The sequence below is a fragment of the Cucurbita pepo genome, chromosome LG10 (genome assembly GCF_002806865.2).
Source record: "Cucurbita pepo subsp. pepo cultivar mu-cu-16 chromosome LG10, ASM280686v2, whole genome shotgun sequence".
Lineage (NCBI taxonomy): Eukaryota > Viridiplantae > Streptophyta > Magnoliopsida > Cucurbitales > Cucurbitaceae > Cucurbita > Cucurbita pepo.
The window spans coordinates 8,416,865-8,430,015 of record NC_036647.1 but is presented as its reverse complement, the minus strand read 5'-3'; the positions used below and the strand labels follow the sequence as shown (position 1 = coordinate 8,430,015).

Sequence of the window (13,151 nt, the reverse complement as noted above, 5' to 3'; positions counted from 1 at the left end):
ACTTATGCTCAAAGTGGATAATATCATACCATTGTCAAAGTGGATAATATCATACCATTGTTGTCTAGGATTCCTAATAGAATGTCCAATAATAAAATGGTTCACTTCGCAAAGCACATATTCATAAGGGTAAAGCAAAAATTAATATTAAGAATAGTGCAAATGTAACGATACGAGTTTCAAAAAAAAAAAAGTAATATTCAATGACGCAGGAAATCTCGTCAAAAATTGCGTGATTTCCGTCGAGGCATTTCTTCTATTAATAGAAACATATTATTTTCCTTGAGTTCCCCATTCTTAAACCCTAGGATATCTAAATAGTCATTCTTTTCCATTGATTGTCACTATTGCGCCGATGAGAGAAAGACATAAGGGTTTGAAGTGAGAAATTGGAAAACGAAATGAGGCTTCGAGTTTTCAGTGAGTTTTCTTGGATAAGAGCGAACTAACATCATGGTGTTGCATAGCAAGGAGGGACAAACAAAACGGCAGCAAGAACGAACGTGAGGGCGTCAGTCTCGTCAGAATCGAAAGGGGAAATCGTAGTTAGGGTTTTTGAATTGTTCTCGAGTAAGGAAGGAAAAGTGACAATTCGGGTTGGGTTTCTTCATATACCCGCGAACACGATCCAGCCCAGACGACTCTATTTCCGCCCGATTGTAGGCATCGGCCCAAGACAAGCAGCTGCGTCTTTTGGCTCACACATGCGCGCAGACGCGGCTCGGCCCGCACACGTACATAACGTCAACTCGGCTCCGTTTTTCCTCGCGGCTCGACTACGTATATTTGGTAAACATAAACCATATATATACCCCATTAGGCAGTGCTTTCAAAATGTACTTTCTTCATTCTATGTATTCTCTGTTGTTCGTACATACCTGATGTCATCAATAAAACCTTTAACCAAGATTCCTCCTTGAATTTTCTCTCTCCTTTTCTTTGTGTTCATCTTGATCGAGTGTGTGCGTTGTTGTGATCCTAACAACTTGTATCAGAGCGAGGTGAGATTCACCATGATCTGTGAAGATGGAAAGTTCAAAGATTGGAATTGGAAAGTTTGATGGATCCGATTTCAGTTTCTGAAAGATGCAGATTGAAGATTGACTGTATCAGAAAGATCTTCACAAACCCCTGTTGGGGATGAAGCGGATACCATGGCCACGAAGCAGTGGAAGCTCAAGGATCATCGGGCCTTAAGGTCGATCCGGTTGATACTGTCCAGAAACGTGGCGTTCAATATCATCAAGGAGAAGACGACGTCGAACCTATTGAAGGTGTTGTCGAATATGTACGAAGAACTATCGGCTATGAATACGGTGTATTTGATGCAGAGATTGTTCAATCTACAAATGTCTGAAAATGGATCTATTGTTGATCATATAAACGAATCCAATATGATTGTAAATCAACAAAGTTCGGTGGAAATTAATTTCGAAAATGAAATTAAGGCATTGATTTTGATGTCATCTTGACTCAAGTCGTGGGATACTGTTGTTGCCGCGATCAGCAGCTCCCGAGGATCTGAGAAGTTGAAGTTCGATGAAATCTGAGAAGTAATTCTCAGCAAAAGTATTCGCAAACGAAAAATTAAAGACTCATCTAGTGGTGCTCTCAATGTTGACCAAAGGGGAAAAAGCAAATCGAAGGGCCCAAACAATGCGCGATCAAAATTAAAGAACCGGAAGATCTTCAAACAAACCAAACGCAAAGTGTTGGAGTTGTGGAAAAAGGTCACTTTCGGGCAGATTATACAAAGAGGAAGCAGAATCACAAATTAGAGGATGACGATGATTCGGTAAATTAAACAGAAGACATTAGGGATGCTCTAATCCTCAGCGTGGACAGTCCGATTGAATCCTGAATTTTGTATTCAGGTGCATCTTTTCATTTGTCTCCAAATAAAGAGTTGTTTCAGAATTCAAGTCTGAAAATTTTGAGAAGGTGTATTGGCAGGAAATCAATGGACATTAAAGAATGTCAGATACATTCCTGGTCTTAAGAAGAACCTGATATCTATTGGTCAGTTGGATAACACAGGTTATGCAACAGAGTTTGGGAAGAGTTCGTGGAAGATTGTGAAGGGTGTTATGGTGGTAGCTCGTGGCACAAAATCTAGAACCCTATACACCACTGCAGGGTGTATAAACATAGTTGTTGCTGAGAGTGCTTCCAATTCAAGTCTATGGCACAATAGACTTGGACATACGAGCGTCAAAGGAATGAAGATGCTGGCTGCGAAAGGAGTTTTGGAAAGTCTGAAATCTATTGATGAGTCCTCGTGAGAACTGTGTTATGAGCAAACAGAAACAAGTTAGCTTCACAAAGACTGTCAGAGAATTGAAGAAAGGTTCCGAGACAACTAAGCAAGTGGGAGTTGAGGTTGAGTTGCAGAACAATTCACAAGGTAATGTTGTTGCAGATACTTAAGAAACTTCTAAGACTGTTACTGAGGAACCAGAAGCGGAGCAAGGAATACCTGAGCAGGTGTTGAGAAGATCATCCAGGACTATCAGAGTACTAAATAGGTATTCACCTTCATCACACAATCTGTTGCTGACTGATGAAGGGGAACCATAGCCCTTTGATGAGATCCCACATTGGAGGATACAACCAAGTGGGAGCAAGCCATGGATGATGGGATGTCTAAGCTTCAGAAATGCGTTGCTCTTTCATCTACTGAGGCTAAGTACGTGACAATAGCTGAAGCTGGAAAGAAGATGATATGGATGACAGACTACCTAGAAGAATTAGGCAAGAAGCAGCGCGAGAAGATTCTTTAGGAGGATAATTAGAGTGTCATGCAGTTGGTGAGGAACCCAGTCCTATCATTCAAAGGCAAAACACACAAGGTGATACCATTTCACTCGAAGGTTAGTGGAAGATGGTGATGTGTTTGGAGAAGATAGAGGGTGTAAAGAATCCAGCAAACATGTTAACGAAATGTGTTGATGTTGTGCAAAACCTCAATTGGTATGGTGCAGATTAAGAAGAAATTCTTGATTGACTGGATCAGTCTCCAAATGGGAGATTGTTGGGATATGAAGCTTGATGCCTATTTATAGTAAAGATCTGATAAAGATGTATATGGTAGATATTTTGTAAAAATCTGGTAGAGATATATATGGTAGATATTTTGTAAAGATTTGGTAGAGATATATGGTTAAATCTGTTAAACCTATATTTGGTAAATGGAAACCATATATATATACCCAATTAGATAGTGCTTTCAAAATGTACTTTCTTCATTCTCTGCTCTATTGTTGTAGATACCTGAAATCATCAATAAAACCTTTAGCCAATATTTCTCCTTGAATTTTCTCTCTCCTGTTCTTTGTGTTCATCTTGATCGAGTGTATGTGTTGTTGTGCGGTCCTAATAGTAGGCCCATGAACGCGTACGTGGGCCGTGTGTGGAGAAGTACTACACATCCACCCTGCCCGGATAAGAAAGGAGCCTAAGGCCATGTAAGGTAAATGAAAGACAGGTCCCACTCCTGTTGTGCACGTGTTTTACAAGTACTTTGCATGTGTTTTGTATGTGTTTTGTATGTGTATTGTATACCTAACCCCACTTATTGAGTATTTCATAAAATACTCAAGCCACATGCTACCCTATTTTTCAGGTAAAGGCAAGGCTCCCATGCACGGTTGACGGTGGATGTTGTGAAGACCATGGAAGTTGGAATGGGAGCTTTAGAGGACAGTAGATGTTCTGTTTGAATTTTATCTTGAATAGTAAACGTTTGCATTTAATTTTTCTATTTATGTAAGACCATGCCGTTATTTTTAAAGTTATTTTATATGAGCTTCCATTATATCTTATGAATGCAAGGTAACATCACTAATTAGGTTATTAATAATTAGGTTAAGAAAAATTAATGGCGTTACAGCAAACATCAAAACTAACCAATGCAAGGAAGCAAATCAGCAGCCTGTTTACGAATTAGAATTTCTTCATCTTCCAGGCACTTGATTAATTGCTTAGCTATATCTTGCCTGCGGTAATTAACGACAGAAAAAGTTATTACAGCACTAAATATCTAATCTAGGAAAAATGAAAATTAAGGCAAAGCTTGTGCATGTTACCATGCTGACTGAGTAAGTAAATTTCTTTTATTTGATGACATCTGAACAATTTCAGATATCACATCAATAGCATTCCTTCTCTGAATGATACTATCAGAATCAAATCGCTTGAAGACTTCCAAAAGGAACTGATCATTATCTCTGCTCCTGACAAACCCCAACAAGTCAAAGTGAAACCAAAAGAGATAATGAACTCCTTAATCATAGAGAGAGAGAGAGAGAGAGAGAGAGAGAGAGAGAGAGATTACATTAAACAAGATTCAGCAATGAGAATGATGACAGCTCTAGCTGTAACATCCCGCTCATCTAGAAGGTTAAGTAATGATGGCATCACAACATCCAGTTGCCTAATGTCAGTGATGCTGTCTCCAGAAGAAAGTTTTGGATTGAGAAAAACCGCCTTAAATATGCTAACAACCTCGGTAATAACATCTTCATCTGTACTATGGAACTTAAAAACACAACACATAAAGAAAAACGTAAGCAAGAAAGCATAAACACAANTTTTTTTTTTTTTTTTTTTTTTTTTTTTTTTTTTGCTTTGTGGAGTTTTGTCTTTTAAGCAATAGTATCTTTTCAGTTCTTCAATAAAAAGTTTTGTTTCTTACTCTAGAAAAACTGAAGCAAAGTAATCAGTATACGATCTATGCATCATATAACGAAGCGATTGGTAACTTCTAGTCTAGAAACTCAAGAAACCAAAGAATATACTTTTTCATTTGCTCCATGTGCTATGGAAGACTAACACTTCCAATATCATACAAAAATGAAATCCTAACATCACAAGATCTCCTAATTGGTGTCTGTTATGCAATTCCCAGAGTGGAAACCAGTAAAATAATTTCTTGAGCCATCCTTTAGGCCTATCTTAGATGGGAGCTCTTATTTGTATGGTTGTTTTGTATATCTCCTTGTTTGGCCTCGTTTTCTTGTATGCCCCTTGGTTGAGGGGACTGTTTTTTCTATGTCCCTCTGTACTCTTTCACATTTGCCAATGAAAACTCTTTTAACTATTCATTTTTCAAAAAAAAAAAAATAGTTGAGTAACTAGAAAGACAGGATGGTCCCTATTTAAAAAATTTAACTACCAAGTGTGCACCCTGTTATAGTTACGACTTTCTGACACAATCCTTGCTGACTACACTGTAAATAAGAAGTTAAGATCCAATAGATTAATATTAATGGTGTAGCCTAAGTAGCCTCAAGGGGAGAATTCTCCAAGAACCACTTCCTCCATTTCAGTTTCTTCTTCATAGATTATTCCTTTTAAGTTCTGGATTCTAACTTTTGGAAATGTTTTTGGATTTTATTTCCGTCAGAAGTTCAGTTTCGCTTACTTTTCAGCCTGAATATGAGAGGCCAAGTTGTTGTTAGGTGGGTAAGAAGTTTTAAGTTGTTGTTAGGTGGGTAAGAAGTTTTTCTTCAAAAATCTTCTAGGAACGGAGTTTTTCAAGATTGAACAAAAAGATGGTTCTCGCCTTTACTCTCTTTCTGTTTATCGTATGCAACTTTTTTGGTTTGAAGAAACTTTTGTTGACATTATGTAATATCCATTGAAAACTCACATTTTAAGACATGCAAACGGAGAGTTGGGTCTGCCTATCAGTAAATAGGATGAGTCAATTTGGGTGATTTCTTGAAGGTATAGCTATAAAGCCCTTTAGTAAAAGATCAGTTGTCTTGGTTCCAGCTGGTAATAATATAGAGGTTGATTGGTTTTTTGGGAAATGATGCGAGAAGCTTCGCTTAGCTGCTCAAATGGAAGGAAATTCAGAAAATATCAGGATGATATTCCTTATGCTGAAATGGTTCAAGGAAAAACTCTCCCTGATTCTGCCGCTCCAGATTTCAAGATTTCATCATTTCTACAATCACACTCATCCTAAGGTTATTGGCTCAAAAAGGAAAAGGAAGTTGTGGAAATAGATCGGAGTTCAACAATGGTCATTACAAGAATGAACGCTCATGATAATTGGAGAAGTATCACACTGGAATTAGAAAAATCATTTGAAGTAATGTTTTCTGTCTATCATTTGATGGATGATAAAGCTTTACTTCCGATGGAAGATGGAAGATTTTTTGGAGACATTGGAAAATGGAAGAAAATTGGTGCTTTTCATGTTAAAATTGAACAACGGGGCGATTGAAAAGCACAGTATACAAAGTTTATTACAGGTAATGGAGGATGGATTACAATCTTGAACTTACCTCTACATTTCTGGACGCGTGGTTGCTTTGAAGCACTTGGTTGTCACTTCGCTGGTCTTATTAGTAGTATTTCTACTCTAACTTTGAATAGATTCGATTGAAGATCAGTTAAAATTGAAGTTAAAAGGAATGTTTGTTGTTTTATTCCAGCCATCATTACAATTGAGGACAGACTTTTAGGAGGAAAGTCATTTTAGAACCGATACAAGTCCAAACATTCAACTTGACTCAAAATAAAGATGCAATACAAGTACAAGATGGAACTCCAAATGAACCAATAGATGACGGACACAACAATTTCATTCTGACTCTAAATTCAATGGTTACACTTAGCACAGTTATTGAAAGTTTATTTAAAAGAGAGTGGCAAGTGCTATGAGAGAAGAAATGCATGCTTTAGAAAAGAATAGCATGTGGAACGTTGAGGATAGGCCAAAGGAAAAATATATAGTTGGGTGCAGGTAGCTTTTCACGGTAAACTACAAGCTAATGGAATGTTGAAAAGGTACAAGGTAAGATTAGTAGCTAAGGGATACAATCAAACTTACGGCATAGATTACCAAGAGACATTCGCCTCAATTGCAAAGATGAACACCGTAAGAATATTGTTATCCTTGGCTACCAACTTAAATTGGCAGCTCTATAGTATGATGTTAAAAATGCATTCCTTCATGGTAATCTAGACAAGGAAATCTACAAGAGCATTCCTATAGAATTTGAAAGTTCAAGAGGGGAAGTATGCAAATTGAGAAAGGTCCAATATGGATTAAAACAATCACCAAGGGCGTGGTTTGCAAGATTCACAGAGATAATGAAATACTGGACATAAGTGAGGTCAAGGAGATCACACTCTTTATCCAGCACTCAAAATCAAGGGGAGTAACAATGCTTCTAGTGTATGTAGATAACATTAGCCATCGGAGATAAGATGAAGAAAAAAATGAACATATAGGAAATTGATGAAAGAATTTGAGATCAAAAAACTTGGAAGGCTAAAGTACTTGGTATTGAAGTCGCACTCAAACAGAAATATGTGATGGATTTATTGATGGAAACAGAGAAAAACATATGTAAACCTGCACCCACGTCAATGGATCCACATTAGAAATTGGGAGAGTCAAAAGCATAACTAGTGGTGAACAGAGAAATGTACTAGAGGTTAGTGGAGAAGCTTATGTATCTGGCTCAAACTCGATCAAACATAACGTATTCAGTGAGTGTAATTAGCCAATTTATGCATGATCTGCAAGAAACTCATCTTGAGGCAGCATATAGAGTGTTACGTTACCTGAAAGGAACGTCCGAAAAAGGAATTTTGTCCAAACAGAATAATTCCCTTGCATTGGAAGCTTACATCAACGCTTAATATGCTCGATCAATAGGGGACAAAAAATCTACTACGTGATATTGTACTTTTGTAGGAGGTAATTTGGTAACATGGGGGACTAAAAAGTAAAATGCATTGGTTAGGTAATCAACTGAATCAGAATTTTGAGCTACTGCACAAGGGCTACGTCAACTCTTATGGTTGAAAATAATCCTTGATGACTTACAGATTAAGAGAGAAGGTTCAGTAAAGTTGTACCGTGACAACAAATCAGCTATCAATATAGCACATAATCTTATCCACTATGATAGGACAAAGCATAATATCAAGGAGAAATTAAAAAAGGGTGGTATGTATTAGTTATGTGTCCTCACAACTCCAACTAGTCGATATTCTAACAAAAGGACTTTATAGCTTAATGTCTCGTGAGTTAGTATCCAGGATGTTTATTAAAGGAATGACCTCGATCTAAGAAATATTTGTAATTTCTAACCATTAAGTTAAGAGATATTTGTGTAATCTCATTGAATAAGGGAAGTAGTTGACTTCCCTAATTTAACTGTATTGTTACCTAGGATCTAGAGATTTATTTAAATTTATTGTTGCCTAGTATCTAGGGATTTAGTTAGCCGATATTATAAAAGATATATACCTCTCTAAAATTAATATGAACAATAGCAAGATAATTCAGACTTGCAATAAGTACTTCAGATCTTGACTCCTCATTGAAGGTTTCAACTAAAAGCAAGGAATTTTTTGTCTACATCTTCCAACCAGCTAAAAATTATCTTCAGCAAATCCAAAGTTTTTCTTCACTAAAGGAGACATTCATTCGACAAAAAGACATCTCACCTTCTTAATCTCCTTTACATTCTAACAAAGATTCTGATTTCAGAAGTATGGAATCAATCTCACAGCCTATGGAAAATAACATTGATGATATTGATTTTGAAGTCTTATATTTCAAGAATGTGACAAACAAATTCCTCATCCTCCTCCCTCCTCAAAGCTTACATATTAGCTTCTCTCATTGAAGCTTTTGACCTTAAGATGCATGAAATTTCTCTAATGATTCTAAAAGAAAAAAGTTTTCAAAAGCTTCAGTTGAAGGTCTCCATGTTTTTGGATAAATGATGTAACCATTCGGGTTGATTCTGTGGTAAATGTCTTGAATGCAGATGAAAGGACAGCAATAAAAAATGATCCTACCAATCTTATGTATTCTGCTTGGTTGATTAGTTATTATTATTTGTTGACTAACTATTGTATTTGATCACTCAACACAACACGAGAATATTTGAATGATGAGCCGTTTGAGAAAGTAAGACAAATTGACGTTTGGCAGAGGCAAGCAAGAAAAGTTGATGGCACGATGGATTATATGTACATATATCACAAATCAATTTGGAAATTTTTGGTTGTCTTCTACACCATGGCATAGTCAGCATGTGAATCTATGATAATTTGGTAATTTTATGTTGGGGTTCCAGGACAATCATCAGTATAAAATTTACAAACCAATGAGAGGATATTGGTTTTGCAAGAAGTCAGCCCTTTGTCGATGTCTTTAATTATTAGTGGTTTGTGATGTCTTCCTTCTTTGTTTCAACATTGGTTTGCAAGCTCTCATTGTGTTCTTTTGATTTTCGGACGACAAGGCTCTTGGAACTGTCTATTGTTCTTTAAATGTTTTCATGGTTGATCTCTATTTGATTGTAATGTCTCTAATTTCTTATAGCTGATATGGAAATAAAAGCTCTAACAATTAACTCCTTTAACTGTTTAATGGTGCGGTCAAGAAGCTGAACATGCCTATGGGGCATTAAGTAGATATCAAGATTATAAGCAAGATGTGGCCAATGTTTGATATATCATCGATATTTTTAAAATATCGGTGATACTATCGCAATATGAAGGGAGAATCTTCATGTCATTGTCAATAGGTGAGTTTTGGCGATCGCCAATATTTTAATCCATGCTAGTTACAAACTAAACGTACAATTACAGCAGCTTATACAAGGCGTTAGAATACAATAGAACTTTCTTTGAAAGAGTTGACAGTTGAGCATGCATTTAATTGAAAGTTGAAAGTCTCTATGTCAGTCTTCTTCAGATATTATAATTGCAGCTTAAAATGTTTAAATGCATAACTACCTGCGATAGCAGAACCTGAGAAATCTGAGATCCATATTCTGATACTGTGCTTTCAAATTTTTTGCTGTCAAGCCGCCCCAATAGAAGGCATAAACAATTCAGGAAAAAAATAATGGTCTCTCTACCATCCTTATTTCCGATACTTTCCCCAGTGTGGTGCCCTGAATAATACTGAGAAAGAAAATTACGTATAAAATTCAGAAGGCCAGAATTCAAATTCAATAAATGCTATAATCTTTGATGCTCTTAGAATAGCCTCATGCCACAAGTAAGCAGTAATAGTCAAATTAACATCTCAAGAGGGTAGGACAGATGCATCACTGCCCCATTATTTAGTATGCTATAATGTCTGAAGGCTTGCCTACAACTGCTCATAATCTCCAAGAACAACGAATCAGACATTTCAACAGAAGTAGCTAAGGATAGAATCCCGAACAAAGGTACCAACCCTGAACCCCATAATAGTTAGATCATAACTATAACTAAGTATGCTTTATTTGGGTAATTGATGCCTGGTTCTGTGCTTTTAATTTCAAATTTATCTAATACCTTGGACTTGATTGGCTCAATTGTTATAGGATTCACCTTCACCATGTTCTATCTAACATGGTGAAGAAAATTACAGAAGGGGATATACACCATAGTGTCAGCTACTACCAATAACAGTGGTCGAAATGAGGAACCATCAACCATCAGGGCAAGACTAAGAAATATCAGATGAACTCTGATCCATGAAGAAATAAACTTTTACATTTCTTCTCCAAATAAAAGAAAAAAATCACAGATTTACATGATATTTACATACAAAACCAAGCAGACAAGAGAGGAAAAGCACTTGAGGCAAACATACAAAATAAAGTAACCCCCGGATAGGAAATCCAACTTTTGAGCTACAAACAAACTGCCTACCTAAAATTAAAATCTTATAAGTATCTTAAATCATCAAAACTAGATTTAGAATACTCAACCTGAATGCCTGACAAGTACTGGTTCAACCATTCTTCGTAATGCTGAGAAAATCGGCAATCATCCAAAAATAATAAGATGCTGTAGTGCCTCCAACAAGAAGAAAGTAGCAATGCTCCAGTTTGGGAAATCTTTGCTTTTTCCTTCCCTATGGCAAACCAAACAAATAATTTAACATAGAGCATTAAGTGATCAAATAAGATATGCTTTGAATAATTTACTGGGTGTAGGACCTGCCTCATTTCGGAAGCTACCATAATGCACATTTATCTCTTGCAACCATTTAAGCACTTGCTCTAAACCTTTTGCATGCAATGGCCGACTTTTCATGCTCCACTAGAGTGCAAAGGAAGTATATCAGTACAATTAAATCAACTCACCTCTGGAGTCAACGTCCACTGTTAATGTTAGATACCAAATTATTCATGCTAGATTTCCCAACCACATAAAATTAGACACTAAAGAAATTGAAATATACTACATTTTGGCCAAAAAAAGTATAAAAAAACACATGAGAAGTGTAAATGCACTTGTCAGGACATGCATAATTTTTGCATATGTTTTTTAGTTTTTTTCTGCAGAAGAGCCATCGCTAACAGGAACTAAAACAGCAAGCATGTGTTCCAACTAACATGTCATAAATTAAAATCGTACCATGCAAAACAGAAGAAGAGAACATGCAAACAGAAACATACTGCAAGAAGCCTCTGTACTAAAATCACGAGATCCTTCAATTGATCCCAGAGTAAATATTCCATGTCCAAGTTTGAGTCTTTTGAAGAACTACTAATTGGTTTCTCTCGCTGGTCATCCACAGCATTTGAAAAGAAAGTAACTTGCTGATATGATGAACTTGTATTTAATCTTTTCTGCCTAGTTTGAGCCTCAGGCTTTCTTGTCAGTGCATTAGTAAGGGATACTACACAATCGGCAGCACAAACCGAAAGGCGAGAAGGTAACTCAAACCCTTCCTGTAGAATACTGCAAAATCAAATCATATGTGAGATGTAAAAACAAATATGGGATGATTTGTGAGAACGCAAACAAAAGTAGATAACCCATTTCCAAATTGTTAAGAATGAGAAATAGAATTGGGATCGAAGGTATATCTTCTCGTTGATATTCATAACCTTCACATAGGATACAAGCTATAACTAACACCTAAAATATAAACTAATTAAATATTGAGAATAAAATAAAATATACTACAAATCAAATCATAAAGGAAAAAATATTAAGATATAATATCTAAGATATATTCCATAACTAATATATTCTCCAAATATTATATCTCAACACACATCGAGCGAGAAGTAAAGGGATGATTTGTCTTGAAAAATAGTATGACAACATATTAATGACAAAATATGGTATGCATTGCAGCATCAACCTGTTTATACGACACCCAAAAACATAAAACCAAAATGGACAAATAAACATGAAAATCAGGGGCTGACAGCCTTGATAAGAATATGAGAAGGAATTTACCTTCCTTTACTTAAAATACATGTCAGGCGTGGAATGCACGAAGAGAATACCTTCAACATATCCTTGAATCTCTCCCTTAAACCTATCCAAAAAGAAAATTAATAACAACAAAAATGAAGACGATACCAGAAACAGTGGACATTATTAACAGCGTGTTAGTTTATGAATACAAATACAAATTTTAATGCGCACCGTTCAATGAAAGTTCAGTAGGGACAGACTCGAACTCCACAAGACTGCGAACAAGGATACACCAGCCAAGGGCGACATAGCGATCATCCTTTCTCACAATAATATCAGCAAGATTTTTTATAAGCGATTGAAAAGTAAGCTCGTCAAGGAACAGCCAGTTAAGAAGCACCATAACTTGGCCCCCTCGCTTCCAGTTCTTATCCTTGAATCTCAACGTCTGCACGATTATGCTTGACAATTTTACAGACTGACTCGCATATTTTATTTAAAAACATAGAAAAAGAAGATGAATGAGATTACATGTTCAATCATTGGAACGAGGATTTCATCTAACGAAGCATGGTTTTGAACAGCGTCCCTGACATACTTATGCAGAAACCAGAGAGATTGGTCCAGAGAATCTGTAGAACCGGTGCAATGCATTACAGTATACTGAAAATGAAACAAATGAAGAGGAATACAATTCGCGAGTGAAATGAGAGAAGAACCTAGTGAAGCTCCGTGGCGGTGGTCGGGTGAGAGACCGGAAACGGCGTCGTGGAGCTTCTTTGGGCGAGCCGCGAGTAAGGTGGCCATAACTCTGCCGACGGTGATTGAGACCATGGATTGAGGTGCTGAATCCGACTTCCATAGGAGCAGTTCCCCTTCGTCGTCTTCCATTGGAATACCAAGCAGAACAGAACAGACTGCGGAAATGGAAAATGAAGACAGGACAATTGAAGGGACTTTTG

At 36.7% G+C, this 13,151-nt stretch overlaps 1 protein-coding gene across 3 annotated transcripts in view; it reads right to left on the bottom strand.

Annotated features, from left to right (window-relative positions):
- Nucleotides 1–13,151, bottom strand: part of LOC111803391 — a 32,706-nt gene extending 19,555 nt beyond the window's left edge. For 2 of the 3 annotated variants that reach the window (XM_023687765.1, XM_023687767.1), the window contains exons 1-11: nucleotides 12,909–13,151; nucleotides 12,721–12,821; nucleotides 12,421–12,637; nucleotides 12,229–12,310; nucleotides 11,436–11,721; nucleotides 10,974–11,076; nucleotides 10,743–10,888; nucleotides 9,775–9,945; nucleotides 4,334–4,536; nucleotides 4,086–4,232; nucleotides 3,907–3,995 (exon numbers count right to left, since the gene is read on the bottom strand). In XM_023687765.1, coding sequence (XP_023543533.1) covers nucleotides 3,907–3,995; nucleotides 4,086–4,232; nucleotides 4,334–4,536; nucleotides 9,775–9,945; nucleotides 10,743–10,888; nucleotides 10,974–11,076; nucleotides 11,436–11,721; nucleotides 12,229–12,310; nucleotides 12,421–12,637; nucleotides 12,721–12,821; nucleotides 12,909–13,080 — 1,717 coding nt within the window. In that variant the 5' untranslated portion in view covers nucleotides 13,081–13,151. The remainder of the gene's footprint in view (nucleotides 1–3,906; nucleotides 3,996–4,085; nucleotides 4,233–4,333; nucleotides 4,537–9,774; nucleotides 9,946–10,742; nucleotides 10,889–10,973; nucleotides 11,077–11,435; nucleotides 11,722–12,228; nucleotides 12,311–12,420; nucleotides 12,638–12,720; nucleotides 12,822–12,908) is intronic. The other variant, XM_023687766.1, reaches the window with a different exon arrangement.